We start from the raw sequence: 13,889 nt of genomic DNA, 5'->3' as shown, positions 1-13,889 counted from the left end.
CTGCAAATCTGCAATTGGCCTCGGAGTATTGGGATCACCCACATCCTGTTCATCCTCTGTGAATGGCATTGGAGCACTGGGATCGCCCTCATCTTGGGCTTCCTCTAGAAAGAGGACAGAGACATGAGCCGTGATCCGAGGGCGATTAAGGGAGCAATTGAAAGTAAACATAGCAGAGCCAAAGGAGGGCGAAGTCGAAGAGCCTGGAGAGCTGGTGTAAGGTCCTCAGAACCGCGGTGCGACGGGCGTCGGGCAAGGTCGTGCACGCGGGCGCGGGCGGGCGCGCGAGCGCGCCGAACGACGGAAGTGCGACGGGACTGCAACGTTTGTGCGACGATCTGCGGATGGAATGCGACGTTAAAAGCGACGATGAGGTGAACACTTAATGCGACTAAGTGTTGAACGAAGTTTATACGATGGAAAAGATGCTTGCAAAGCCGACTTATGGAGTGGCGTTGTGGGCGTATGTTAGTGGCTTTGGGGTCGGCCAAGGGGCTGCACACCCCATGAGAAACCCACGCAAGACATAGTATATATAAGGGAGCATGAAAGCTCATTTATCCATCAATCATTCGAACTCTCATTCACTTATGCGCATGAGGAAGGGGTAAAATCTGCGCAAGGAAGAGGAGGAGCTGCGCATAGCTCATGCGCTCTACCCAAGTGCAGATTTGGAGTTTCTTATGCCGGTTGAAGTGTAGGCAAGCGTGCCGAGGTTCGAGTTGTATGTGTAGGACTTGGTAGAGAGGTATAAGTGGCTCAGGTGAGCACTTCTCTTTGTGCAAGGGTGCACATGATTGTAAAAGGTTGTTCTATGCCTTGGTTGTAAAATATTCTAAGTATAGACTTGGAGTTTTTCCAAGTATACTTGATGATTGTATTATTGAAAAACTGATATAATATATTGTCGGGCAGACTCACATTACGGGGAGTTGCCCCTCCCCTTTATACTTGTTGCAATTGTTGTTCTCGGTTTAATTGCATGATGATAATGAATGAGTATGGGCTTCATTAAGTATAAAGGATCATTGCTTTTACTTAGTTGCGAAACACAAGCTAAGTATGTTAATGTGAAAGTAGGCGTAGTCCACGAATGTTAGTATTGGTGAAAAGAACGCGTTCGGTGGTGCCGCACCTTGCTACAAGCGGTTGGAAGACTACTGCAGATGTAGGGGCGTGACAGTTGGTATCAGAGCTTCGGTTTGAAGCTGATGAGCAGGGTTGCTCATGACAGTTGAACGACAAGGCATGGCAAGTTTGGGAGAAGGTGGAAGGAAGCTTTTGCATACCTTACACAGGTTAAGGGTGTTGAAAGAAGGAAAGCCCCGGATCCGGAAGGAACTTGAAGCCTTGGAGAAGAATGTTGAAGGCGAACTTCTTCAACTTGGATGGACAATGGAGCAAGGTGAAGTTGCAGATTGTGCTGACAAGGAAGAGGAAGTCGTGATGGTTGAAGAAGCTGCAGATGTGACAACGATGAAGGGTGAACTTGAAATTGATCAAGTTGGACCAGGATCGTGCGATATGGAACTCAAGGAACTTGATGAGGGGATCCAACATAGTGGACTTGGTCTTCAAGAGCTCTTTGATGAAAGGGCCCGGTTGAGGAAGGAAAGTGCCAGAGTGGAAGCCGAAATCAAGCAAATTGAGGGAAAGATAAAAAAGAAGCTTCTTGGTAAGAAGGTTGTTGTGATTGAGCAGGAGGAGCTCGACTACATTGACAGGTTGGGAACTCACTACCGAGAACATCCAGAGGACATTCGGAAGTTTAGTTCTATGAACTTGGTCAGTGGACACTTGGTTGGTGCACTTGAGCAAGATGCGATGAAGGACAAGCTTGAAGGGAGTCAAGCTGGACCAGGATCGAGTTGCTTAGAGGAGCCAAGGAAGGAGGTGAAGTACCTTAGGAGGAATGTCAAGGTGGAGCATGAGCCAATTGACACTTCTGAGGCCGAATTCTTGAAGAAGGTTGATGATGTGAGGCGCAAGACAAAGCCAACAAAGGAAGGTGATTCCTTGAAGCTAAGTTTTGTGCAGGTGACCGTGAAGGGCAAGAGATTTGCAGCTTTGGTGGATACAGGGGCTACTCATAGCTTCTTAAGCAGGAAGGCAGCAAAGTCTTTTGGGAAGAAAGCAAAGATGGAGAGGGAATGGAGTGCTTTCAAAGTAGTCAACTCTACCATTAGAGCTGTTGATGGTGTGTTGAAGGACACTCAGGTAAAAGTAGGATCGTGGTTTGGAAAGTTGGACTTGAGAGTTGTGGACATGGATGATCATTCTATGGTGTTGGGGCTAGACTTTATGGAGCTTGCACAAGCCATACCAATGGTGGACCGGGACATTCTCTTGATCACAGCTGAAGGGAAGACCATGATGGTACCGATGAATAGAAGAAGTTGCTTGGGGTATAGACCAAGGATGGCTTCTATGACTTTGTATCCCAAAGATCCAAATGTGAAGCATGAGGATGTGGAGCAAAGAGGACTTGGGAGTGTGACTCAAACAACGAAGGAAAGGAAGCTAGTTGACTTCGTTGCAAGAGCTGGAAAGAAGAAAGAAGGAAGTGAGAAGAAAACCTCACGAACATGGAGACACTTGTTGGGAGCATCTTCTACTGATGATCTTCACAATGGAGCTACAAATGAAGAGAGCCCGAGTGCTACTTCAATGGCAGTGGTTGATGAGGATTATGGAGGTAGAGATCCTGCTGGGATAGTGGACTTTTGTAGATATGCTATGGGCATATATGACTTTCAGGTGACAAAGGACAAGCTAGGTGAGCTTGGATGTACATGTGAGGAGATTGAGGCTGTGCATAGATACTTGAGGACACAACATCAATCTGACACATGAGTGGATGAGAGTCAGGGAGGAAACTTCCTGGCCTTCCTTTCTCTATAGATAACCTTGGAGGGAGGTTGGTGTGGAGGCCTTGGAAGGGAGGAACCACACCAACTTTACAAGGGGCCTTGGAGGAGGCTTCCTTATGGCAGGTGCAGACTTGGATGCAGATGGCCAAGGTTGAGATGGAGTCTACATGGGTTGGACATCATGGACAACTAGAGTCATGGACATCAGGTTGATTATGTGGAGCATGTTGCAGATGGGATGGAGTTTCCATGGACCTGAGCATGGGATGATTGATAGATTCTTGATGAGTCTGAGATGTAGCAGAAGTCAGGAGAAGACTTGTGATGGCATAAGGATGTGCATTCTTATGGTTTGGGCGTATGGTTGGACTGATCACCCGACTAGTTCGAGTCATGAGGGGTACCAATGTGCAGAGATATGTTGGCATTAGTCGAGACATGGTGACACATATGTGTTGGCATCTGACAAGGAGACTACATGGAGGAGGGACACATGATGAAGACAAGAGGTCAGCAATCATGGATCGAGATGATATCTGATGGAGAGCATACCGTGGAGATGCATGCCTTGGTATGATGAGCTTGGTGGCAGCTGGTCATTGAGCCAGGACATAGTGGAGAGGAGTCTCTACATATGTTGCAAGGATGTTTGCCTTGCGAAGAGGAGTTCACATCACAGTTGAGTGATGATCTTGGTGGATGGCTACCGGGATGGTGTGTTGTCAAGGACGACAACGATTTCAGGTGGAGGAGGATGTAAGGTCCTCGAAACCGCAGTGCGACGGGCGTCGGGCGAGGTCGTGCACGCGGGCACGCGCGGGCGTGCCTAACGACGGAAGTGCGACGGGACTGCGACGTTTGTGCGACGATCTGCGGATGGAATGCGACGTTAAAAGCGACGATGAGGTGAACACTTAATGCGACTAAGTGTTGAACGAAGTTTATACGATGGCAAAGATGCTTGCAAAGCCGACTTATGGAGTGGCGCTGTGGGCGTATGTTAGTGGCTTTGGGGTCGGCCAAGGGGCTGCACACCCCATGAGAAACCCACGCAAGACATAGTATATATAAGGGAGCATGAAAGCTCATTTGTTCATCAATCATTCGAACTCTCATTCACTTATGTGCATGAGGAAGGGGTAAAATCTGCGCAAGGAAGAGGAGGAGCTGCGCATAGCTCATGCGCTCTACCCAAGTGCAGATTTGGAGTTTCTTATGCCGGTTGAAGTGTAGGCAAGCGTGCCGAGGTTCGGGTTGTATGTGCAGGACTTGGTAGAGAGGTATAAGTGGCTCGGGTGAGCACTTCTCTTTGTGCAAGGGTGCACATGATTGTAAAAGGCTGTTCTATGCCTTGGTTGTAAAATATTCTAAGTATAGACTTGGAGTTTTGCCAAGTATACTTGATGATTGTATTATTGAAAAACTGATATAATATATTGTCAGGCAGACTCAAATTACGGGGGTTGCCCCTCCCCTTTATACTTGTTGGAATTGTTGTTCTCAGTTTAATTGCATGATGATAATGAATGAGTATGGGCTTCATTAAGTATAAAGGATCATTGCTTTTACTTAGTTGCGAAACACAAGCTAAGTATGTTAATGTGAAAGTAGGCGTAGTCCACGAATGTTAGTATTGGTGAAAAGAACACGTTCGATGGTGCCGCACCTTGCTACAAGCGGTTGGAAGACTACCGCAGGTGTAGGGGCGTGACAGCTGGGGTCGAGGAATTGACTGGGCCTCAGAATGCCCTCATTTCCACTACGAGGTCGAGGATCCTGACTCATGGCGACAGACCCAGAGGACGGGCGTGAAGGGGCACCCCGTCCTGAGCCTCTGTAGCTGAGCATCCTCTGGCGGGGCCTCGGCATTGCAGCAGCGTAAAAGTAATCACCACGAACAGCAGGGGGAATACCACGCGAATAGAGCGCGCAGGTTTGCGTTTGTGAGCCCACCACCTCAGGAGAGGGCCGCTGATAAAAACCAGAGCCCGACCCCCACGAAGCCCTTGCACCTGCAGAACCCGCAACCATCCAAAACAACATGAAACACAACAGCGTATAGCCATGGCTGAAGCCGGCTAATAAACAGTTCCCACCACCTCGATACTCTCCCGCCATAACTATGGCATTCATGGGAGCCGAAGACTGATAACCATCGTCGCATGCGAATAGGGACGGCATATTAATGCTGGTTTCAGACATTCCTTTACACTCAATGACACCCACTTGCAGGCGATCCTCCTCCCACATGGCTTTTAGTCCTATGTTCATGGCTGGCAGGTGGCGTCGCGGCTTCGCCCACCCCAGTCCCATCACACTGAATGCATTTCTAATCACCCGCATCCGGGGTATATAATTAAATTTTATGGAAATTGTTTTTTCCCATTTTTTTATAAAATTATAAACTTTATTTAAAATGATAGTATTTTTTAATTATGAAAGTATGTTAGAGATGTTTATTTTTGAGCATTTAATGATGGAAATTTTAGTAATCGTTTTATTTTCTGATATTTATTAGTTGTGTTTTTAATCATTTTATAAAGATATATAATTAAATTTGGAAAACTATTTTCCTTTTTAAACTTACAAAATTGTAAATTTTATAATAATAAAAAATTAATGTTTAATAATATATTAGTGTGTAGTTTGTATTACATTTTAATCATGAATTTATGAAATCTTGTTGAGATATTTATTTTTTGATTGTGTTTTTAATATTTTTATAAATATATATAATTAAATTTAGAAAATTATTATCCTTTTTAATTTTACAAAATTGTAAATTTTATTAGAAATTTTATAAACAAAAATTAATGCTTAATAATTTATGCACACATTCTCCATCAATTTTATGTTGAATATAAAAAGAATTACACATATCTTTTATAGATAACACACCATTAAAAGCTTTAATCTTGAAAAAAAATCTTGCTTTAAATATGACAAAAAAATTATCTATATATAAACTTAAAATTCTTTAAAATATTATAATATGTTTATAAAAATAATTATTAATTTTAAAATAGATATAAGTAAATGGAGAAAAATTCATTTATATTAATTTTAAAAAAAAATTATGATTATTATCTATAGCGTTTACCAAATTAAGATATATTTGCCATATTTATAAAGAATAAACATTTAAACAATTATCGTATATTTTCAGTATTTTTTTATATCTTTATAAAACTTTATCTTAACTTTTATAGATTTTTTTTGTTTGATTGAGATTTTGTATTATTTTTTTATTAGGTTGATTGTATATTTATTTAGAATAAAGCTTGTAGTATTTTAATTTGATTATCAATAATTAATTAGCAAAGAGAAAGGATTTAATATTTATAATATTTTTAGTAGTAGTTACATATTAAAGGTTGAGATTTATTTTAAAAGGCATTATATGAATAAGGGCCATATGAAATGAGTTATGGTATTTTGGCATGTGGCATTGATAAGCTATGGTATTGGCCCATGATCATGTAACCAAACCTATTTACGATTAAGAATCTCCATGTTAAGTGGAAATAGATCCCCATGGTTAAGAATGTTGTTACGTGATCTTTTAAGCTTATATGTTTAACTCATATATTAATTCATTTTATGATTAAAAAATATTAATAATAACGACAATAAAGTTATAATTTAGTTAATTTTTGTGATTTTTTTAAATCTTGGCAATGTGAAATGTACAATAAAATAGGTGTTTTGATAGTTATTGGCATTTATTAGTCATTTATATAGTTCATATCTATTTTCAATTATTTAATAATGGCATTTTTAATCATTTTATAAAGATAAATTAAATTTTAGAAATAATAATAATAATAATAAATAAATAAATATTATTATAAAATTATCAATTTTATCAAATTTTTAGAAATATGTGAAGTGTTTGGAGTTTTGTATTATTATTTTTTAATTAGGAAGTTTAAGAGAGTTTATTGAAATAATAATTTTTCAACATTTAGTGATAGAATTTTTAGTAGTTTTATAAAGAAATATAATTAAATTCAAAAAATATTTTATTTTTTATTTTTATAAATTTATAATTTTATACCATTTTTTATAAATTATTATTTTTTAATTATGAAATTTATGAAAAGGTGTTGAGATACATTTTCATCTTTTAATGTAATTTAAGGTTAATTCTCAATTTTATTACAACATTATAATTTTTTAAATAAAAGTAATTTTGATAAATTAAGAAGATCATTATCTATATATACTTTTATTCTATTTTTTTTACGAAATTAAAATTATCTTAAACCTAAATCTATCAAACATTAAAAAAATAAAAAAAATCAAATTTCTCATTATATAATTCTTCTTTTAATCATTAAATTCTATATCATATATTAATATCCTTTGATAATTAAAAAATAAACATTAACAAATTTAATTTCTCTTATTTCTCTTATGATAAGACACATATAAACTAACTTATTTTTTTTAAAATTATTTTTATATATAATTTGAAAAAATAAAATCAAGAAAGAAGAGTAAATCCATAACGACAGAACCCTAAATCTAAAGCATCTTACTTTTATTTCATTTTAAATAAACTTGTATAATAAATACCTTATCATAAGTCTACTCTTCATTTTTCACTTCAGAATGAGAAACTATCATCTCAGAATATTACATTTCCAAACTTTACACTTTTAAAGGAAAAAAATTATTAAAACCCGCATGAAAGCTAACTATTTGAAATTGGACGCCATCATTAAATAAAAGTTTATTGAAAAGCATGATTTTCACCCCAACTTAACTATAAAAATGATGAGAATCAACTGTGGAAGACGACGTGAATCATGAACTAAACCCTCTAATCGAGATGGAATCATGGTTTCCACCAAAACTTAACTTCAGAAAGAATCCATTGCATTTGAGTTAATATTACGCAATGTATAATTAATTGCACTAACCATCAGTCCCACTATGTTTTAATTAATATCTGCAAAAGTTGTGGAAGAAGTATGAACCTTTTCCCATGGATGATATGATAGTTATATTGGAGTATATAAGTTTTTTTTTAAACTATAATTGTTGTTGGGCTGATTTATTTATTTAATCATTTCTTTTTCTTTTTCTGTTTTATTGAGTTATTTGTAATGGTTGGATATCTTTAAATTTGATCAATTATATGTTTTAAATTTGTACGTGTAATTAATCAATTTTTATTTTTATTTATATTGAATTAATTTATTTTTATTATTTTTAATGTAATGTTATTTAATATGAGAACATTTTTTTATATTGAATTGTTATGGAATGGAAAATTTATATTTAAAATATTTATAGTTTCACACCTAGTTTTAGAGAACGATTAAGATATATAAGAAGAAAATGTATATTTATGTAATGTTTTTAATAGTGTTTTAGATAAAAACATAAAGTGTTAATTAGTTGGTTTGAAGTTGTATTTTTTATGTAGATTTATATATGTATTGTAAGTTGAAAATGACAATTTTATGTGACAAATGCCCCCAATCGGGTGAAAAAGGCAGCGAAGAGGGTGATTAGTGTGATGGCAAGGAGGGGCTATGATAAGCCACCTTGCACATGGAGATTATTGCAGGTGGACAGGACGGTTGACAGACTGGGCATAATTGTAAAGAGCAGCGGAGAGGGAACTATGAAGGCCAGAGGTGGTGCAAGAGACGGTGATCCAATGATGGGACAAGGGTCAGCTCACACAGAGGCAAGCCGAGGAGGAGTGGGTGATTATGGCAAATGCAGGCGACAGAGGGAGGCGGTGCAGCAGCACAAGAAAGGGCGGCAAGAGAGAGGAATTGGATACGGGAGGAGGCATAAGGATAGGTATGCAGTTAATGCCCTTGGTGAGAGCGAGGACAAGGGTAAGGAGTTGGAAACCAGAGCAAGATATAATGCAGAGAGGAGACAACAGCGGGGTCGACCTCCCGTCCCTAGAAAAACTAAGTGTGGTAGCAGAGAGAAGAATGAGGAAGGCAGTGACTATTATGAGCAGGGGAGGAAGCGCTAGGGTACCGAAGGAAATTCGGTAGACTCCTGGGAAGAAATGGAACAGAACCAGGTGGGCATGGAGGAGGCGCACCTAGAATAGGGCAGTCAAATGTAGAAAAGGAGAAGCGGAAAGGGGAAAGGGAGACCTTCAGAGGACAGGCAACCAGAAGAGGCAGGAATTCGAGAAAAGAAAGCCAAAGGGCAAGGAGAGGAAGGCTGCCTTGGAGCCTCCTCAGGCATCACTAGTCAAGGAAGTAAGGTAAAGGAGGGAAACAAAGTTGGCGCAGGACATGGAAGGGGTCGTAGAGGCAAAGGGAGAGGATGTCAGGCTGGAAACCAGGAGCGGAGCTCCCCTCCACCGGCAGGAAAAAGACGAGGCAGGAAGACGTTGAAGCGACAGGTCCAGTATGTGGAGAGGGTGTATAGTGAAGAAACGAATGCGGATATTAGGAAGATAATCCAGCAGTTGGAGGAAGAGGCTACACAGGAGCAGTCGGAGACCGAAATGGAAGACTGGGAGTATCTGCTGCCAGACCCAGGAAACACCAGAGGACGCATGTCCCTGTACAAGCAGGCTCTCCATGTGTATTGGGTAATGAAGAGGCTGCTAGCAAAAGCTATGGAACAGGTAGCTATGGAGATGGCAGAATTGGCCCAAGGCATCCCAAATCTGAAGAAAGAGATGAAAAACCTCCAGATAACCCTTCTTATGCAGGATAGCAAGCTTGACGAGATACAGCAACAGCTAAAGAAGCTCATTCCTGGAGCAAAGGAGGAAGATTACCAGCCGGGCGCCATGGCAGACTGATTTTTCAAGTTATGTAAAACGTCTCCTTAGTTAGGATGCTGAGAGCTTGCTCTCCTTTTGTTATATTTTATAATGCAGATAGGAAACAGTGATAGCCTCTTTGAATGTGTAGTATATTTAGCATGGACAAGTAGACTCAGTATATTTTGTTTCTGGATGGCAGTTAAAAACTTAAGGTGGCCAACAGACCCGGTTTCCCTTCGGGGCGGGTTGAGGCCACTGTATGTATGTACAGGCTTTAACTCGAATTAATACGAATGGTACCATGTTAGCTTACAAAAAAAAAGACAATTTTATGTGACAAATGATATTGAGAATAAATGGATAATGAATTAAATAATCAAAATCAAAGCAAAAACAAAACAAAAAAAATTCTCTTAACTAACGTAATAATGTTATTTCCTTATAATATGTTGACTGGGTGGACAGATATATATATATATATATATATATATATATATATATATATATATATATATATATATATATATATGATGATGATGATGATGATGATGATGATGATGATGATCAGATCATTTATTAACATCATTATTTCCAACCTATACTTCTATCATCATACATTTTGATTTGGAATGGGTCCTAGTCTACTAAGCATGGTCTTTGTCTTAACATTTACCAACTTTTATGCATGTCTTTATGACCTTCATATATAATAATTATTACCCTTAGCGACAAATTGATAAGTCTTGGGATCAGGTTATAGATTGTGTTGGGGCTATTTGGCATCATACGATAGAGACATGTGTGCTTGGATCCACCGTCGGATCTCTAGGGAAAAATCCAATAGTTTGTATGCATTGAGGGTTAGTTTGGGTAACTACCTCGTTCATTCTCGCGACTCTTTGGCTCATTCGCAACCTTCACTCCATCAGGCACGAGCTTTATTGTCGTCCCAAAACCCTAAATCAGAATTGCAGTGGTACGACTAATGTCCTCACGGGGATATGGGTAATTTATTACCCTTGCGCGAATGGCTATTTTTATGGAGCAAAATTTAATACAGTTTTCTTTTCATACATTTGGTTTTCATGCACTCGTTGCAGTTGTTCCTATTGTAGGTGGAGAAGAGGTGCTCAGTTATGGAGTGTTTGTGCATTGCTCAGTTGTTGTTTCTCGAAGGGCTTCCAGTTGCAGGTAGTAAGGGGGTTTTCATCCCTATATTCTTCCACTATTTACATGATTTTTCTCTAATTCCACTCACTAATCATTGTACGTTATCGTACAGGATGCAGAGGGTTTGAAGCTCAGTCAACCTGTCTCCGGGTAAGAGATTTGTTGTGTTATTTTAGATTGAGAGTTTTTTTGTATCCTCCTTCTTCACAATGGCCATGCTAAAATCCTCTCTGCTCTTTTTGAATTTATTTTTTTGTTGCAAGTAAAGTCTTTGAAGGTGGAGGGTTTGCAGATTTGAGGCACACATAATAGGGTTTTGTGCATTGCAACTCAGCTCATACCTCGATCATTCATCTTGCATGTTCTTTATCTTCTAAGAAGGGTTTTGTGTTAATATATTACTTTGCATGGAGATTATGTAAGTCTCAATGGCTTTAGGGTTTGAACATGGATTTGTAAAATCTTCTGAAAATTCTCTTCTAGGGACTATGTGGGGATTTTGTAGCTAGATTTTTTCATAGTTAATGCTTATATGCATAAGCACCAGATCATTGTAGAATTTACCCTACTGGGTAACAAAGTGGATATTTGAATTCTTTATTAGAAATTCTAATGTCAGTGTGTATGTTGTGTTGTCATTTTAGGTCTGACTAGTATTCCAACCTAGTTAATGCTTGTTTACAATTGTTTCTTTATACAATGAATATTGTTCTTTTCGAAACTTAAATTTACTTTAGATTATGTCATCGGTTCATTTCATATGCAGTTGATTTTTTTTATCAGTTCTCTTTTCTTTAAATTAGTATTATATAGTTGGTTGGGGTTTCGGTGAAACTCTTCTTCGTATTTTCTGTTGAATAGATAATTGCTTTACTAAATATTCTTTAATTATTATGGTTTTGGTTACCAAGTTGCACCGCCTGATAGTTTATAGTATTGCATTCTTCGTCTTCTTTTTGTTTAAGGCCCATCGCGACAGTGATTAATGTGCTCATAATAATAAAGATTATTATAGAGCTTTAATTCGGTCCTAGGATTGTGTATTAGGCTGCTGGGAAATCTGCTTGGCCTTTGTGGCTAACCTGGGGTCGATTCATTGATTTTGTTTAAATCCTTTACATGCATCATGTGCTTATGGATGTCATCACTGGTGTTTATGTGTTCAATTTTATAAAAGTACTTACTTCCTCTTATTTACCATCATTTCAAGTTTTAAGTATTGGTTGTTTAATAATAGTTGCTCATGCATGAACTCCCGCATAGAGTTTTAGGTTGGTTTCTTCATGTATTCGTCTGTATAATCTACCAATGCTCAATGGAAGGCGAGACCTAAGTTCTTTGTCACCTTCCAACTACCCTATTCTGGCACTTAGGTTTAATAGTCATAGGGATTTAGATTGCTTCCTTAATAGGCTTTAACTTGTTGGTTTGGAAACTAATTGGTTTCGACCCTAACATATAATATTAGTACCTTGAATGACTTTAGTTTTCTCTATAATAGCAAAATCTAACTTCTCTTTGTGTCCCATCTTTTCACTAATACTGGTACAGTCGTAGTTCCTCTTATAGGGATACAATCATTTCTTCCTATCAAAATATTATAAAGGCTTACAGATACTTTCATTGTATAGGAACTATTTTTTCTTTATATACTACAACATAAATATTTGTAGAAACTTCCTCTGTTTAGAAAATAGAGAATGTGTTCAATATTCTAGACCTGCAGATTAATTTAATTATTTCTTTTTTTACAAAACTCATCACTTCCTACAACTACCATCTAGCACAATAAACATGCATTCTACAAAAAAGACATTTATTGTTGGAATTACAACTCTGCCATCCCATTCAGTTTTATTTATGTAACTAGTAATTTCTTTTCAGGAAAGTACACTTAGAAATACCAAGAGTTCTAGAGAATTAGATATACTTATCTAAATAAGGTTAAATAGTCAGGGAATTCCTCCAAGAGAAAGACCACTCCTCCCAACCATTGAGAATGGAAATCACGTCCATTTCTCCCCTTGAGCCTTTTCAATTTTCCAGAACAATAGATGGACAGTGACCTAGCAATGTATATTCTCAGGCATCAAGATTGTACAAGTCTGGTCCATAACTCATAAACTCTCAAGTGTTTCTTAGGGTTTCCATTGGCTCTCAATCCAGCTCAAGAATACCCTAACTAGAAACGTCCTGCCTCACCTTAACAGCATGTTGTTCAAGGTATCAATTTCTCCTCCACTTCCTTTAAGAGCCTCTGGATTTTCTCTCCTGGCTTCCTTGGCTTCTTTTCCCACTGAGATGTCTTATCTCTAGGGAGAGAGGAAGTAATTGTCCTCTAATTTTCTGGTAAATGAAAGTTTTCATCTAGGCCCTTTTGTTATGAATTCCAAGACTTGCCATAACCTTTTTAGGATAAATTAAAATAAAATTTTAAACCTTAAGTTTTTCCACTAGGTTTTCCACTTAACCCATGATTTACTAAGTCTATGCAGTAAAAGTAAATAAAATATTTACTTTTCACGGAGGGGTATTACATCTTCCCCCCCTCGAGCGAAACATTGTCCTTGGTGTTTCCTCGCCTTCAAAACAAGCTGGAATATGCCTCACGCATATAAACGTTATTCTCATATTCCCAAGTAGCCTCTCCCAGTTGAAGTAACTGTACAAAATCCTGTAGATTCACAATCTAATGCAATTTGCTAAAGCAAGAGACAAGAATATACTTCTACTCTTTACAGCGAAAGCCCATAAACATCGAGCAAAAAAATAATCAATAGAGGAAGAGAATCAAAGGCACATAACACAATAAATATCCGGGGAAAGCCACAACTCAAAACCCCATTATCTGTTTTGTATTAATCCGGAAAATCAAGAAGAAATTATAATGCTTGTTCTCTCTAAAATAATCCTAGCACTCAACAAATTCAATCTCCAACTCATAAGCAAACTCTTGGCCAATACTTATCCAATTCTCCTGCACTCGAAGTCCCTATTTCCATTGTGCCCAATGCTCTGCTCAACCTTCAACTTAACATGCACAAGTATTTCCTATCCTCTGCTTGATGACTTTCTTTGGCCAATACTTAGCC

General features: G+C 38.0%; 1 protein-coding gene across 6 annotated transcripts in view; it reads left to right on the top strand.

Moving 5' to 3' along the window:
- The first annotated feature begins 10,501 nt into the window (after window positions 1–10,501).
- The window catches only part of EMB2191 (Cytidine/deoxycytidylate deaminase family protein), a 118,095-nt gene continuing 114,707 nt past the window's right edge, over window positions 10,502–13,889 (top strand). For 2 of the 6 annotated variants that reach the window (XM_089415912.1, XM_089415919.1), the window contains exons 1-3: window positions 10,502–10,632; window positions 10,743–10,818; window positions 10,910–10,947. Coding sequence is in view for 2 of the 6 variants with exons in the window: in XM_089415919.1 (XP_089272045.1) it covers window positions 10,613–10,632; window positions 10,743–10,818; window positions 10,910–10,947 (134 nt within the window). In the remaining 4 variants the exon portion in view is untranslated. Of the gene's footprint in view, window positions 10,633–10,727; window positions 10,819–10,909; window positions 10,948–11,065; window positions 11,453–13,889 lie in introns of those variants that run through there. The other 4 variants (XR_016256894.1, XM_089415914.1, XM_089415918.1 and 1 more) reach the window with 4 other exon arrangements.

Source organism: Pinus tabuliformis, chromosome 3_2 (genome assembly GCF_031772625.1).
Source record: "Pinus tabuliformis cultivar Carrire ecotype Pingquan chromosome 3_2, CPIR1, whole genome shotgun sequence".
NCBI classification, from domain to species: domain Eukaryota; kingdom Viridiplantae; phylum Streptophyta; class Pinopsida; order Pinales; family Pinaceae; genus Pinus; species Pinus tabuliformis.
The sequence above is the reverse complement of the archived record's forward strand: the minus strand, read 5'-3'. Positions and strand labels throughout refer to the sequence as shown.